Source organism: Erinaceus europaeus, chromosome 15, assembly GCF_950295315.1.
Source record: "Erinaceus europaeus chromosome 15, mEriEur2.1, whole genome shotgun sequence".
Lineage (NCBI taxonomy): Eukaryota > Metazoa > Chordata > Mammalia > Eulipotyphla > Erinaceidae > Erinaceus > Erinaceus europaeus.
The window spans coordinates 23,800,828-23,816,365 of record NC_080176.1 but is presented as its reverse complement, the minus strand read 5'-3'; the positions used below and the strand labels follow the sequence as shown (position 1 = coordinate 23,816,365).

Sequence of the window (15,538 nt, the reverse complement as noted above, 5' to 3'; positions counted from 1 at the left end):
GCTAGGGGATGGTGACAGCCACCATCAGAACACAGGCACATGCTAGGATGTCCTGGCAGGGACATGAGCACTGCATTTCCTCGTGTCCACGCTCTGGCCATGCAGTGCAGTCCTGGTGGAGCCTCTGGCTTGAATGTGGCCCACTGGCTGGTGACAAAGTGGGGATGATGCCTCCAGTTTCGAATTTTCCCCATGGCTGGGCCAGAGCTGAAGTGGGCACGGATGGCTCAGCCTTAACGGGTCTCGGCCTCCAGTCCTGGCTTGTCTGCCCCCCACAAGCATGAAGCCACGAAGGCTGAGAAGGTCGTCTGCGGATGCCAAGCAGTGGATGGCCTCGGGTTCCGGACTGGAGAGAAAGGAGTCCATATCCCTTTCTCCTCCTCCTCCTCTTCCTGCCTGGGGTTGCTGTCCCAATCACACCGAGACGGGAAGTCTGCCTGGAAGGTGCAGGGGAGCCCTGGAGTGTGGGCTGACCTGCAGCGCAGGGCCCAGGGAGGAAGACCCCCAGCAATCCGAATGGGCACCCTGAGCCCTGCCTTTGGCCGACAATGAAAGATGGGGCCATCTCTCTCTCTCTCTCTCTCTCTCTCTCTCTCTCTCTCTGTCTCAGGGGTAGACAGTGTGGCCTGGGAAAGGAGATGTGGTCAAGAGCAGATAGGCTGCTCCACGGGTGTCGGAGCTGGGGGGAGCTGAGGGCACTGACCCCAAGCAGAGGTGGCCCAGGTCTGAAGACTTCCATACTGGAGCCGTCTGCTCCTGAGAGGTCAGGGAGAAGCCGGGCGTGAAACACGCTAGGCAAAGCTCTTCTAGTTCAACTACTTGACCTTTTAGTATCTTTCATGTCTTCCCGAGTTTCAGCTGTTATTTACACTGGTTCCTTTCCTGGCTGCCACTCCTCGCTTCTCTGTGAAACAAGTCACAGAAGTCCCAAGGCTGAAGAGCCATCTCCCCTTCCACAAGCCTCCCAAGATGAAGAGGAAAGCAGAAACGCTCGTGGGCGGCCCCAACCTGGGCAAACGAGGGGCCGTTCTTGTCCATGGTGTCTTCTCTGCCCAAGTCCCTGTTCTGTCACCTCTCACTGCCTACAAAGTAAAGTCTGAAGGCCGTGACCTGACACTCAAGGCTCTGCTGTGTCTGCAGGTGTGTGTCAGGGCGTCACAGACGCACAACTTCCCTGCTGCACCTACTTTTCCATTCAAATACCTGGGGGCAGGGAGAGGAGTCGCCCCTCCCCGGACTGCACTAGGCCTGAACCTGGGCCGCACACATGGTAATGGAGGCGCTGTCCGGTGAGCTGGCGTCCTGGCCTCTCCGTTCTTACCTTCTACCGTTTCCCTGCCTGCATCTTCTGTGCCCAAGAGGCTCCTTGGTATTTTTCTATGCCCCTTCTTCTTCTCCCACCACACACATGCTTGCTGTTCTCTCCTCTAGCAGTTCCCTAGTCTCCTCTCTTCTCTATTGGTGCCAGTTCTTCAGATGGAAGTAGTTTTCGTTCCTGCCATGGAAAGGACCACAGGACATCCACATGTCCACTGACAGCACACCCAGGGACATAGCAGAACTGTCAGAGGGTAGGAGCACAGGCTCAAGAGTCAGGCTGAAACCACACATGATGTTAGCGGGCAAGACAGGTAAATTATAAAGCTTTGGACTCTCAGGCATGAGGCCCTGAGTTCAATCCTTGACATCATGTGCCACAGTGATGCTCTGGTCCCCCTCGCCTCCACCCACCCCCCCCCCAACTCCACCGGTTAATAAACCTTTAAAAACATTTTTAATGGAGTCGGGCAGTAGTGCAGTGGGTTAAGTGCACGTGCCGCAAAGTGCAAGGACTGCTGTAAGGATCCCGGTTCAAGCCCCCCCTCCAGCTCCCCACCTACAGGGGAGTCACTTCACGGGCGGTGAAGCAGGTCTGTAGATGTCTGTCTTTCTCTCCCCCTCTGTCTACCCCTCCTCTCTCCATTTCTCTCTGTCCTATCCAACAATGATAACATCAATAACAATTACAACAAACAATAAAAAAAAAAGCAAGGGCAACAAAAGGGAAAATAAATAAATAATTAAAAAAACCATTTTTAAGAAGAAAGGCAGCCAACTCTGGCACCAGAATCTTCCCATGCAACCTCCAGGTCACCTGCCGAGAGGCTCAGTAACATCTAGTCAGTGTTCTGCAGAGCTTGGATCACAGACGGTATCTGTCTGGCTTGATGTACACCTCACTCTCCTACTAGATTATTAGTGAGCAAGGACTGAAGGGTTTTTTTTTGTTTTGTTTTGTTTTGTTTTGCCTCCATGGTTATCACTGGAGTTCAGTGCCTACACTACAAATCCACTGCTCCTGGAGGCCATTTCGTCCCTTTAGTTGCCCTTGCTGTTTATTGTTGTTATTATTATTATTGCTGTCATTGTTGGATAGGACAGAGAAATCCTGAGAGGAGGGGAAGATAGTGAAGGGGAGAGAAAGACAGACACCTGCAGACCTGCTTCACTGCTTGTCAAGCGACCCCCCCGCCCCCTGCAGGTGGGGAGCTGGGGCCTCTAACTGGTATCCTTACGCCGGTCCTTGTGCTTAGCGCCACGTGTGCTTAACCTATTGTGCTAACGCCCAGCCCCACATTCTCTTCTTCTTCTTCATTGTGCCGACTGGCCCAGAGCTGGCGAGCTTAGTAGCCCTCCTGTTTCTGCAGTGGGGAACTTTCACCATGAAGCTGAGCAAATCCTCCAGGGGCTCTTTTGTGCACACTTGTCACCTGGGCTCTCAATGTCACGGCTACCCTCGTCACCCCAGGGTCCACAGCATCCACAGAGCTGCCCTGCTCTCAGTTCACCACAGTGACCTTACTAGCAGGTCACTGGGACCGCTCAGAAGAGTGAAAGGCTGGGCACAGGAAGTCCCAGGCTCCCAGCCAGGGCTGCAGGAGAACCTCGCTGGCGGCCTCTGCTGTTTACGTGGCCTTCAAAAATGTCACATGCGTGACTTCAGACTCGCAGGCTGCCTAGACCCAGGGCCTGGTCTCTGGGGGCTTCACTGGAGCAGCTCCCTGCGGAGAAAACAGCCCTCACTTGGACACATTAGCTGTCCCGTTTTCAACTACAGGGTCTGAGTGTGACGGGAAATATTCTCCCTGATCTGAAACTGTCCCACAGAGTCAGCTGCCAGCCAAGCACATTAAATGACAGTGCGTTGCCCAAGAAGGAGCTCTATTTAACATACGGTCCCTTTAAAAGCAAAAACCAAACAGCTGTCAGTGGCATCAAGGCTTTTCTTTACCTTGAGTTTCCACACCTGGGTCAAATCCAAACCACGTGACTTGATTTATCTTTATTTGTTCTAAAGTTCACAAGATTCGAAGTAAAACTTTAACCCGAAGAAAAATCCATGGGAAAACCACAGCTTACTCTGATCTCTTTTCCATGTCTAAAACATAGTATCAGAAATGGCCTTGGGTTTCAGAACAATTATTGTCTGTCGTTGGTGACTTCAGTTGTTGGTGCTGAGGGGACCTTCTTTTTTTCATATTTATTTATTTTCTCTTTCGTTGCCCCTTTTTTTGTTGTTGTTGTTGTTGTTATTGATGCCGTCGTTGTTGGGCAGGACAGAGAGAAATGGAGAGAGGAGGGGAAGACAGAGAGGGGAAGAGAAAGATAGACCCCTGCAGTCCTGCTTCACCACCTGTGAAGCTACTCTCCTGCAGGTGGGGTGCCAGGGGCTCGAACCGGGATCCTTATGCTGGTCCTTGCACTTCGCACCATGTGCACTTAACCACTGTGCTGCCACCCCCTTTTAAAAAAATATTTACTTGAGGATTCGACTTCCGGAGGCGGAGCTACGAGCAGCAGATTGCTTTCCCTCCCCTCCCCTCCCCTCCCCTCCTCTCCTCTCCTCTCCCGGATCAACTAGGAATACCAAAGCAGACTACCCGGACCGAAACAAGATAGGACTAGAATGACCACAGGAACCCAGTAAATCACCCGTGAGTACAAACACGCGTGGCTGGTGACAGAGAGGAGAGAGGGGCCTAAGGAGAGATTAAGTGACTGCTAACAGTTCAACAGTTTATCAGTGGAGACACCACCTCCAGTCTGCTCCACAACAAGGGGACAGCTGAAGAGAGGAAAGGACTCCCAGAGACTCACCAAGTGCAACTCTGAGTCTCCATTGCTACTACCCTCAGAATCTGGAGCAGCGACAAGAAGGGACACCAGGGGACAGAGATCTAACCAGGAAACTCAGAAGACCTATACCTCGGTGGCAAATATTGCCTCGGTGGCAATACTATATCCTGCTAGACTGTCATTCAGACTAGATGGAGGCATCAAAACCTTCTCAGACAAGCAACAGTTGAAGGAATCAACTATCACCAAGCCTGCCCTGAAAGAAGTTCTGAAAGGTCTCCTATAAACAATCAGACCACCACAAATAGGACATATATCAAAACACTCTAAAACTCTACAAGAATGGCGTTAAAATATCTTCAATCTTTGATATCAATAAATGTCAATGGCCTGAATTCACCTATTAAAAGACACAGAGTAGGAAGATGGATCAGAAAACACAACCCAACAATAGGTTGTCTACAGGAAACTCACCTAACTCAACAAGACAAACACAGACTTAAAAGTGAAAGGATAGAAAACTATCTTACAAGCCAATGGCCCACAAAAAAGGGCAGGAACAGCTATTCTCATATCTGACATGATAGACTTTAAAATAGATAAGATTAAAAAAGATAGGAATGGACACTACTTAATGCTCAGAGGATCAGTCAATCAAGAGGACTTAACAATTATTAATATCTATGCACCCAATGAGAAGCCATCTAAATACATCAAATGTCTACTGAAAGAGCTACAGCAATATATTAACAGTAACACAATCATAGTAGGGGATTTCAACACCCCACTATCTCAACTTGACAGATCATCCAGTCAGAAAATCAGTAAAGACATAAGGGACCTAAATGAAGAGATAGATAAACTAGAACTATTGGACATTTTCAGAGTCATTCATCCCAAGAAACTGGAATACACATTTTACTCAAATCCACATGGGTCATTCTCAAGGATAGACCATATGTTAGGCCACAAAGACAGCATCAGCCAATTCAAGAGCACTGAAATCATCCCAAGCATCTTCTCAGACCACAGTGGAATGAAACTAACACTTAACAATCAACAAAAGATTAGTAACAGTGCCAAAATGTGGAAGCTCAACAGTACACTTCTTAACAACTTCTGGGTCAAAGAGGAAATCAAGGAAGAAATCAAAATGTTTCAAGAGTTCAATGAAAATGAAGACACAAGCTATCAAAATATTTGGGACACAGCTAAAGCAGTCCTAAGAGGGAAGTTCATAGCTATACAAGCACACATTAGGAAACAAGAAAAGGCACAAATAGACAGCATGATTGTACATCTTAAAGACCTAGAAGAAGAACAACAAAGGAATCCTAAAGCAACCAGAAGGACAGAAATCACTAAAGTTAGGGCAGAAATGAATAACATTGAGAATAGGAAAACCATACAAAAGATCAATGAAAGTAAATGTTGGTTCTTCGAAAGAGTAAACAAAATCAACAAACCTTTAGCCAGACTCACAAAACAAAAAAGGGAGAAGACCCAAATAAATCGGATAGTAAATGAAAGAGGAGATATCACAACAGACACTGCAGAAATTCAACATATCATGCAAGGCTTCTATGAGCAACTATATGCCACCAAGCTAGAGAACCTGGAAGAAAGGAATGATTTCCTAGATACCTACCAACTTCCAAAACTAAGTAAAGAGGAAGTGGATAACATGAACAGGCCCATCACAGCTAATGAAATTGAAACAGTTATCAAAAATCTTCCCAAAAATAAAAGTCCTGGACCAGATGGTTTTACAAATGAATTCTACAAAACCTTCAAAGAAGAACTAATACCTCTACTTTTAAAAAAAGTCTTCCAGAAGATTGAAGACACTGGAATACTCCCTGCCAGCTTCTATGAAGCCAACATCACCCTGATACCAAAGGCAGACAGGGACACAACCAAAAAAGAAAACTACAGACCAATATCTCTGATGAACATAGATGTGAAAATGTTGAACAAAATTCTAGCCAACCGGATACAGCAGTATATCAAAAAGATTGTTCATTATGACCAAGTGAGGTTTATCCCAGGCATGCAAGGTTGGTTTAATATACGTAAATCAATCAATGTGATCCACCACATCAACAAAAGCAAGACCAAAAACCACATGGTCATATCAATAGACGCAGAGAAAGCCTTTGACAAAATACAACATCCCTTTATGATCAAAACACTACAAAAAATGGGAATAGATGGAAAATTCCTGAAGATAGTGGAGTCTATATATAGCAAACCTACAGCCAACATCATACTCAATGGTGAAAAACTGGAAGCATTTCCCCTCAGATCAGGTACTAGACAGGGCTGCCCACTATCACCATTACTATTCAACATAGTGTTGGAAGTTCTTGCCATAGCAATCAGGCAGGAGCAAGGAATTAAAGGCATACAAATTGGAAGAGAAGAAGTCAAACTCTCCTTATTTGCAGATGACATGATAGTATACATGGAAAAACCTAAGGAATCCAGCAAGAAGCTTTTGGAAATCATCAGGAAATACAGTAATGTGTCAGGCTACAAAATTAACATTCAAAAGTCAGTGGCATTCCTCTATGCAAACACTAAGCTAGAAGAAATTGAAATCCAGAAATCAATTCCTTCTACTATAGCAACAAAAACATTAAAATATCTGGGAGTAAACCTAACCAAAGAAGTGAAAGACTTGTATACTGAAAATGATGAGTCACTACTCAAGGAAATTGAAAAAGACACAAAGAAGTGGAAAGATATTCCATGTTCATGGGTTGGAAGAATTAACATCATCAAAATGAATATATTACCCAGAGCCATCTACAAATTTAATGCTATCCCCATCAAGATCCCAAGCACATTTTTTAGGAGAATAGAAAAAATGCTACAAATGTTTATCTGGAACCAGAAAAGACCTAGAATTGCCAAAACAATCTTGAGAAAAAAGAACAGAACCAGAGGCATCACACTCCCAGATCTCAAACTGTATTATAGGGCCATTGTCATCAAAACTGCTTGGTACTGGAACATGAACAGACACACTGACCAGTGGAATAGAATTGAGAGCCCAGAAATGAGGCCCCACACCTATGGACATCTAATCTTTGACAAAGGGGCCCAGACTATTACATGGGGAAAGCAGAGTCTCTTCAACAAATGGTGTTGGAAACAATGGGTTGAAACATGCAGAAGAATGAAACTGAATCACTGTATTTCACCAAATACAAAAGTAAATTCCAAGTGGATCAAGGACTTGGATGTTAGACCAGAAACTATCAGATACTTAGAGGAAAATATTGGCAGAACTCTTTTCTGCATAAATTTTAAAGACATTTTCAATGAAACAAATCCAATTACAAGGAAGACTAAGGCAAGTATAAACCTATGGGACTACATCAAATTAAAAAGCTTCTTCACAGCAAAAGAAACCACTACCTAAACCAAGAGACCCCTCACAGAATGGGAGAAGATCTTTACATGCCATACATCACATAAGAGTTTAATAACCAACATATATAAAGAGCTTGCCAGACTCAACAACAAGACAACAAATAACCCCATCCAAAAATGGGGGGAGGACTTGGACAGAATATTCACCACAGAAGAGATCCAAAAGGCTGAGAAACACATGAAAAAATGCTCCAAGTCTCTGATTGTCAGAGAAATGCAAATCAAGACAACAATGAGATATCACTTCACTCCTGTGAGAATGTCATACATCAGAAAAGGTAACAGCAGCAAATGCTGGAGAGGGTGTGGGGTCAAAGGAACCCTCCTGCACTGCTGGTGGGAATGTCAATTGGTCCAACCTCTGTGAAGAACAGTCTGGAGAACTCTCAGAAGGCTAGAAATGGACCTACCCTATGACCCTGCAATTCCCCTCCTGGGGATATATCCTAAGGAACCCAACACATCCATCCAAAAAGATCTGTGTACACATATGTTCTTGGCAGCACAATTTCTAATAGCCAAAACCTGGAAGCAACCCAGGTGTCCAACAACAGATGAGTGGCTGAGCAAGTTGTGGTATATATACACAATGGAATACTACTCAGCTGTAAAAAATGGTGACTTCACCATTTTCAGCCGATCTTGGATGGACCTTGAAAAAATCATGTTGAGAGAAATAAGTCAGAAAGAGAAGGATGAATATGGGATGATCTCACTCTCAGGCAGAAGTTGAAAAACAAGATTAGAAAAGAAAACACAAGTCGAACCTGAAATGGAATTGGAGTATTACACCAAAGTAAAAGACTCTGGGGTGGGTGGGTGGGTGGGTGGGGAGAATATAGGTCCATGAAAGATGATGAATGACATAGTGGGTGGGGATTGTATTGTTAAATGGGAATCTGGGGAATGTTATGCATGTACAAACTATTGTATTTACTGTTGAATGTAAAGCATTAATTCCCCAATAAAGAAATAAATTATTTAAAAAAAATATTTATTTATGGGGCCGGGCGGTGGTATACCTGGTTAAGTGCGCAAGGACATGTGTTCAAACCCCTGGTCCCCACCTGCAGGGGCAAAGCTTCACAAGTGGTGGGCAGAGTTGCAGGTGTCTCTGTCTCTCTCCATCTCTCTCTCCCCTTCCCCTCAATTTCTCTCTGTCTCTATTCAATAATAAATAAATAAATAAATAAAGTTTAAAAATTTATTTATTTATTCCCTTTTGTTGCCCTGTTGTTTTATTGTTGTAGTTATTATTGCTGTTGTTATTGATGTCATTGTTGGATAGGACAGAGAGAAATGGAGAGGAGGGGAAGACAGAGAGGGGGAAAGAAAGATAGACACATGCAGACCTGCTTCACTGCCTGTGAAGCGACTCCCCTGCAGGTGGGGATCTGGGGGCTCGAACCAGGATCCTTATGCCGCTCCTTGTGCTTTGCACCATCTGCACTTAACCCGCTGCGCTACCACCTGACTCCCTTTTTTTTTTTTTAAAGTCTGCTAGGAGCCGAGAAGGTTTAGCATCCTGGCAGATAACCCTGGTGGCAAACATATAAATAAACTAATAGATGAAACAAGATAGATACCTCCATTCTGAATTAACAGAAGGGATTTTTGCCTTCGACCTAAGAAACCCACTGTCTTATTTTTTAAAATATTTATTTATCCCCTTTTGTTGCCCTTGTTATTTTATTGCTGTAGTTATTGATGTCATTGTTGTTGGATAGGGCAGAGAGAAATGGAGAGAGGAGGGGAAGACAGAGACAGGGAGAGAAAGATAGACACCTGCAGACCTGCTTCACCGCCTGTGAAGTGACTCCCCTGCAGGTGGGGAGCTGGGGGTTTGAACCAGGATCCTTACAGTGGTCCTTGCACTTTGCACCACCTGTACTTAAACCACTGCACTACCGCCCAATTCCTGAAACCCACAGTCTTTTGGGTCTTCTGAAAAGCACTTTATCGTAATGATTTGCTCACTATGTAAACACTGTATACACAGAAGAAAATGCTAACTTTCGGGAGTCGGGTGGTGGTGTAGCAGGTTAAGCGCACATGGCCCAAAGCACAAGGACCAGTGTAAGGATCACGGTTTGAGCCCCTGGATCCCCATCTGCAGGGGAGTCACTTCACAGGCAGTGAAGCAGGTCTGCAGGTCTGTCTCTCCCCCTCTCTGTCTTCCCCTCTTTTCTCCATTTCTCTCTGTCCTATCCAACAACAAACGACATCATCATCAACAACAATAACCACAACAAGGCTAAACCACAAGGGTAATGAATGGGGAAAATTTAAATGGCCTCCAGGTGTAGTGGATTCATGGTGCAGGCACTGAGCCCCAGCAATAACCCTGGAGGCAAAAAACAAACAAACAAACATCAATAAAAACAACAACAACAAATGCTAATTTTCCTTCTTCTTGAAGTAATGTTGAGGCAGCCTGATACTTCAGGGTTATCGCTGGGGCTCGGTGCCTGCACTACAAATTCAGTGCTCCTGGAGGCTATTTTGTCCCCCATTTTGTTGCCCTTGTTGTTTATCATTGTTGTTACAGCTGTTGTTGTTGGATAGGACAGAAAGAAATGGAGAGAGGAGGGGAAGACAGAGAGGGAGTGAGACAGACAGACACCTGCAGACCTGCTTCACCACCTGTGAAGCGACTCCCCTGCAGGTAGGGAGCCGGGAGCTCAAACCGGGATCCCTATGCCGGTCCTTGAACTTGGCACCACCTGCACTTAACGTGCTGTGCTACCACCCAGCCCCCGATATTTTCTTGTGTCTGTTAAAACACACACACCCCCACACACACCTCTACAAATACAATCAAGTGTTTTTATTTATTTATTGTATAAACAGAGTCAAACCACCAACACATTCCTGTACAACCTGCTATAAATACTAATGGCAGAATGTGTCCCAGGCAGGGGACCCTTGCCGTGATACACACAGGCATCTGGAGGTTTCACTGACTCAGGTGGTCTCAGGGACACCACCAGCTCTCTTGGGAGACCAGGGCGCGTGCCTGGCAGAGGCCAGAGGCTGAGCAGAGTGATAACAAGGCTCCCCTGGGTCAGCAGAGCTGTCATTTCAGGACCCTGCCAACCCCAGTCATAGACTGGACAGAAATTCCCAGGCTCCAAACAACTGTGGTTCTTGGAGCCAGACCTCAGCAGGAGGGTGTGCTGCTGCCTCAGCCCTGACCACCCACCCCGCCCTGCCTCAGGGGCCTCTCCAACCCTGAGCACTCCCTTGAGGGGCTGAGGCTCTCTCAGCTCCGGGCCTCCCCCTCTGGAGGGGAATATGAGATGGGACCAGGAGACCTTCAATTAGCACAAGGCCCACACTGACCTGGAAGGGTGGTGGGGGCCAGCTACTCTGCTCTCCCAGCTCACATTCTCTCAACCTCGAGGACTAACTAGGGCCACGTGAGTTGTCCTGGCCCCCAGGAAGCCTGATTCAGGTCTTCTGGTGCTGGGAAGCAAGCCCAAGGGAGCTTCTGCTCTGTAGCCAGCAGGGCCCACCCGAGCAGGAAGTGCAGGCCCACCCGAGCAGGAAGTGCAGGCTCACCTATGTAGGAAGTGTAGCTTGTGCATGGCAGCAAGTCCTGCGGCGATCTCACATGCCATCCGCTGCAGCAGCATAGTCTGGGCGTCCCCCTGCAGCTGCTCGTGCTCTTGGCGCAGGTAGGCTTTCAGGTCGCCCTGCGGGGAGAGGTGGCCAGTGAGCATGTGGGCAGGTGCCCGGGCTGCTCCCCCTGCTTAGTGGTGACTGAAGCACCTCACAGCATTCAGGCTCCAGTTCCAACCCAACACTCAAGGGCACAGAAAACATGATCCTCACTGTGGGATCATTCTTGCCAAGAGAGAAAAAGTTCTGTAAATATATGAAACATTATGCATGTACAAACTATTGTATAAAAATTATATATATGAAATGGGACAGTATTTATCAAAAAGGGTCATTTCGCAGATCTGTGATTTCAAAGAGTATACAGAGGAGAGTTCTGAGAATGAGGCGGTGAGATGGGGAGTCAGTGAAGGGCATCACTGTTGGTCTGAGGGTCCTAGGAGACAAGGTGTCAGGGAGGCTGTGGACACCGCTCTGAACAACTGCGTGTTCTGGGAGGTTCTATCTGCTTTTTAAAATCTGCTTTAACAACCAATTCTATCTTTAAAATATACTTTTAAAATAAAAGGTCTGGCTACATATACACAATGGAATACTATGCAGCTGCTAGAGACGATGAGGTCACCCATCCGTCACTTTCACAGTATCCTGGTCAGAACTTGAAGGCATTACGTTGAGTGAAACAAACCAGCAAGAGAAAGGCCAACACCACTACCGGAGGATCTCACTCACAGGTGGAACTCAGCAACTAAGATGGGAAAGGAAAAGTGAAACGCGAACTGAGTGGGTGGTGTGCTGTACCAAAAAGCAAAGGACTCTGGGGACGGAGGGAAAGGGATGAAGGGACATCAGGATTGTCAAGGGGAGATGAGAGATTGTGCCTTTGAGTTAAAGACCATTAACCATTAACCCCCAGATTGGAAAAAAAGAAAAAAAAAATTTGTAGTGATAGCAAGAGAACCAGAGCATCATTCTAGCACAAGCGTGTGGGGCAGGGGATTGAACTCTGGACCTTCTGCTTGCTAGCCCTGCGCTATACAGCTGCACCACCTCTTGGGCCACTGGAGGAATACACTTTCAAGGGAGTAGAATCTTCCATATTCTCATCACATGGCTTGACATTTATGAATGTGACTTCATCCAAAAGCAAGTTGTGGGGGTAGATAACATAATGGTTATACAAAGAGACTCTCATGCCTGAGGCTCCAAAGTCCCAAGTTCAATCCCCCAAAGGACCATAAACCAGAGTTGAGCAGTGTTCTGGTAAAAACAAAACAAAACAAAAAAACAAACAAAAGCAAGTTGTGTAATTAATCGATGCAATTTTGAAAGCAAGAACCCAGTTTCATGTCTGAGTGAAGAGAAGAACCCCCCCCACACACACACACAAAAAAAAACAACTTTTCCTTCACCAACTAAATGAACACAATCTATTTCAGGGACTGCTGACTCTAGAGACGGTATATTCAACAAGTCCTCACAGAATAAAGACTTTAAAAATATGCTAGCCCTTTACCAACACTGGCCCACATTCAGTATTAAGCACGTTCTAATATAACTTCTGTGCCCATTCCAAGAATCTCATCTTCTTTCTTTCTCTCTTTCTTTCTCTCTTTCTCTTTCTTTCTTTCTTTCTTTCTTTCTTTCTTAAGATTTTATTTATTTATTAATAAGAAAGATAGGAGAAAGAACCAGACATCACTGTGGCACATGTGCTGCCGGGTATCGAACTTAGAACCTCATGCTTGAGATTCCAAAGCCTTATCACTGTGCCACTTCCTGGACCACCAAGAATCTCATTTTCTCTCTCTTTTTTGCCTCCAGGGTTATTGCCGGGACTCAGTTCCTGCACTACGAATCTACTGCTCCAGAGGCCATTTTTCCCCTTGCTGTTATTGTTGTCATTGTTGTTGGATAGGACAGAGAGAAATGGAGAGAGGAGGGGAAGACAGAGAGGGGGAGAGAAAGATAAGTGAAGCGCCTGTGAAGCGACTCCCCTGCAGGTGGGGAGCCAGGGGCACGAACCGGGATCCTTAGGCGGGTCTTTGCGTTTGGTGCCGTGTGCACTTAACCTGCTGCACTACTGCCCGGCCCCCCCCCCCTTTTCTCTTTATCTATTTAGGACAGAGATTATTATTATTTTTAATTCAGATAACGCCAACCTAATTTTAATTCAGATTCACTCCAGTTCTCGGTGAATTCTTTCTCTCTTTTTCTTTTTATTATTGAGGAATTAATGTTTTACATTCAACAGTAAGTACAATAGTTTGTACATGCATAATATTCCCCAGTTTCCCATATAACAATACAACCCCCACTAGGTCCTCTGAATCCTTCTTGGACCTGTATTCTCCACACCCACCCACCCCAGAGTCTTTTACTTTGGTATGCTACGCCAATTCCATTTCAGGTTCTACTTGTGTTTTCTTTTCTGATCTTGTTTTTCAACTTCTGCCTGAGAGTGAGATCATCCCATATTCATCCTTCTGTTTCTGACTTATTTCATTCAACATGATTTTTTCAAGGTCCATCCAAGATCGGCTGAAAACGGTGAAGTCACCATTTTTTACAGCTGAGTAGTATTCCGTTGTATATATATATATACCACAACATGCTCAGCCACTCATCTGTTGTCGGACACCTGGGTTGCTTCCAGGTTTTGGCTATTAGAAATTGTGCTGCCAAGAACATATGTGTACACAGATCTTTTTGGATGGATATGTTGGGTTCCTTAGGATATATCCCTAGGAGAGGAAATGCAGGGTCATAGGGTAGGTCCATTTCTAGCCTTCTGAGAATTCTCCAGACTGTCCCATTCTGTGAGGGGTCTCTTGGTTTGGGTAGTGGTTTTTTTGCTGTGAAGAAGCTTTTTATTTTGATGTAGTCCCATAGGTTTATACTTGCCTTAGTCTTCTTTGTAACTGGATTCGTTTCATTGAAGATGTCTTTAAAATGTATGCGGGAAAGAGTTCTGCCAATATTTTCTTCTAAGTATCTGATAGTTTGTGTTCTAACATCCAAGTCCTTGATCCACTTGGAATTTACTTTTGTATTTGGTGAAATACAGTGGTTCAGTTTCATTCTTCTGCATGTTTCAACCCATTGTTTCCAACACCATTTGTTGAAGAGACTCTGCTTTCCCCATTTAATAGTCTGAGCCCCTTTGTCAAAGATTAGATGTCCATAGGTGTGGGGCCTCACTTCTGGGCTCTGAATTCTATTCCACTGGTCAGTGTGTCTATTCATGTTCCAGTACCAAGCAGTTTTTTAAAATATTTATTTTATTTATTTATTCCCTTTTGTTGCCCTTGTTTTATTGTTGTAGTTATTATTGTTGTTGTCGTTGTTGGATAGGACAGAGAGAAATGGAGAGAGGAGGGGAAGACAGAGAGGAGGAAAGATAAGACACCTGCAGACCTGCTTCACCGCCTGTGAAGCGACTCCCCTGCAGGTGGGGAGCCAGGGTTCGAACCGGGATCCTTATGCCGGTCTTTGTGCTTCGCGCCACCTGCGCTTAACCCTCTGCGCTACAGCCCGACTCCCACCAAGCAGTTTTGATGACAATGGCCCTATAATACAATTTGAGATCTGGGAGTGTGATGCCTCTGGTTCTGTTCTTTTTTCTCAAGATTGTTTTGGCAATTCTAGGTCTTCTCTGGTTCCAGATAAACATTTGTAGCATTTGTTCTATTCTCCTAAAACATTCTATTCTCCTAAAAAATGTGCTTGGGATCTTGATGGGGATAGCATTAAATTTGTAGATGGCTCTGGGTAATATATTCATTTTGATGATGTTAATTCTTCCAACACATGAACATGGAATATCTTTCCACTTCTTTGTGTCTTTTTCAATTTCCTTGAGTAGTGACTCATCATTTTCAGTATACAAGTCTTTCACTTCTTTGGTTAGGTTTACTCCCAGATATTTTAATGTTTTTGTTGCTATAGTAAAAGGAATTGATTTCTGGATTTCAATTTCTTCTAGTTTAGTGTTTGCATAGAGGAATACCACTGACTTTTGAATGTTAATTTTATAGCCTGACACCTTACTGTATTGCCTGATGATTTCCAAAAGCTTCTTGCTGGATTCCTTAGGTTTTTCTGTGTATACTATCATGTCATCTGCAAATAGGGATTGTTTGACTTCTTCTCTTCCAATTTGTATGCCTTTAATTCCTTGCTCCTGCCTGATTGCTATGGCAAGAACTTCCAACACTATGTTGAATAGTAATGGTGATAGTGGGCAGCCCTGTCTAGTACCTGATCTGAGGGGAAATGCTTCCAGTTTTTCACCACTGAGTATGATGTTGGCTGTAGGTTTGCTATATATAGACTCTACTATCTTCAAGAATTTTCCATTTAT

General features: G+C 45.0%; 1 protein-coding gene across 4 annotated transcripts in view; it reads right to left on the bottom strand.

The window, feature by feature from the left end:
• Positions 1–15,538, bottom strand: part of LMTK2 (lemur tyrosine kinase 2) — a 91,335-nt gene that overhangs the window by 22,964 nt on the left and 52,833 nt on the right. For all 4 annotated transcript variants that reach the window (XM_060173240.1, XM_060173238.1, XM_060173242.1 and 1 more), the window contains exon 7: positions 11,116–11,249. In XM_060173240.1, the coding sequence (XP_060029223.1) occupies positions 11,116–11,249 (134 nt within the window). The remainder of the gene's footprint in view (positions 1–11,115; positions 11,250–15,538) is intronic.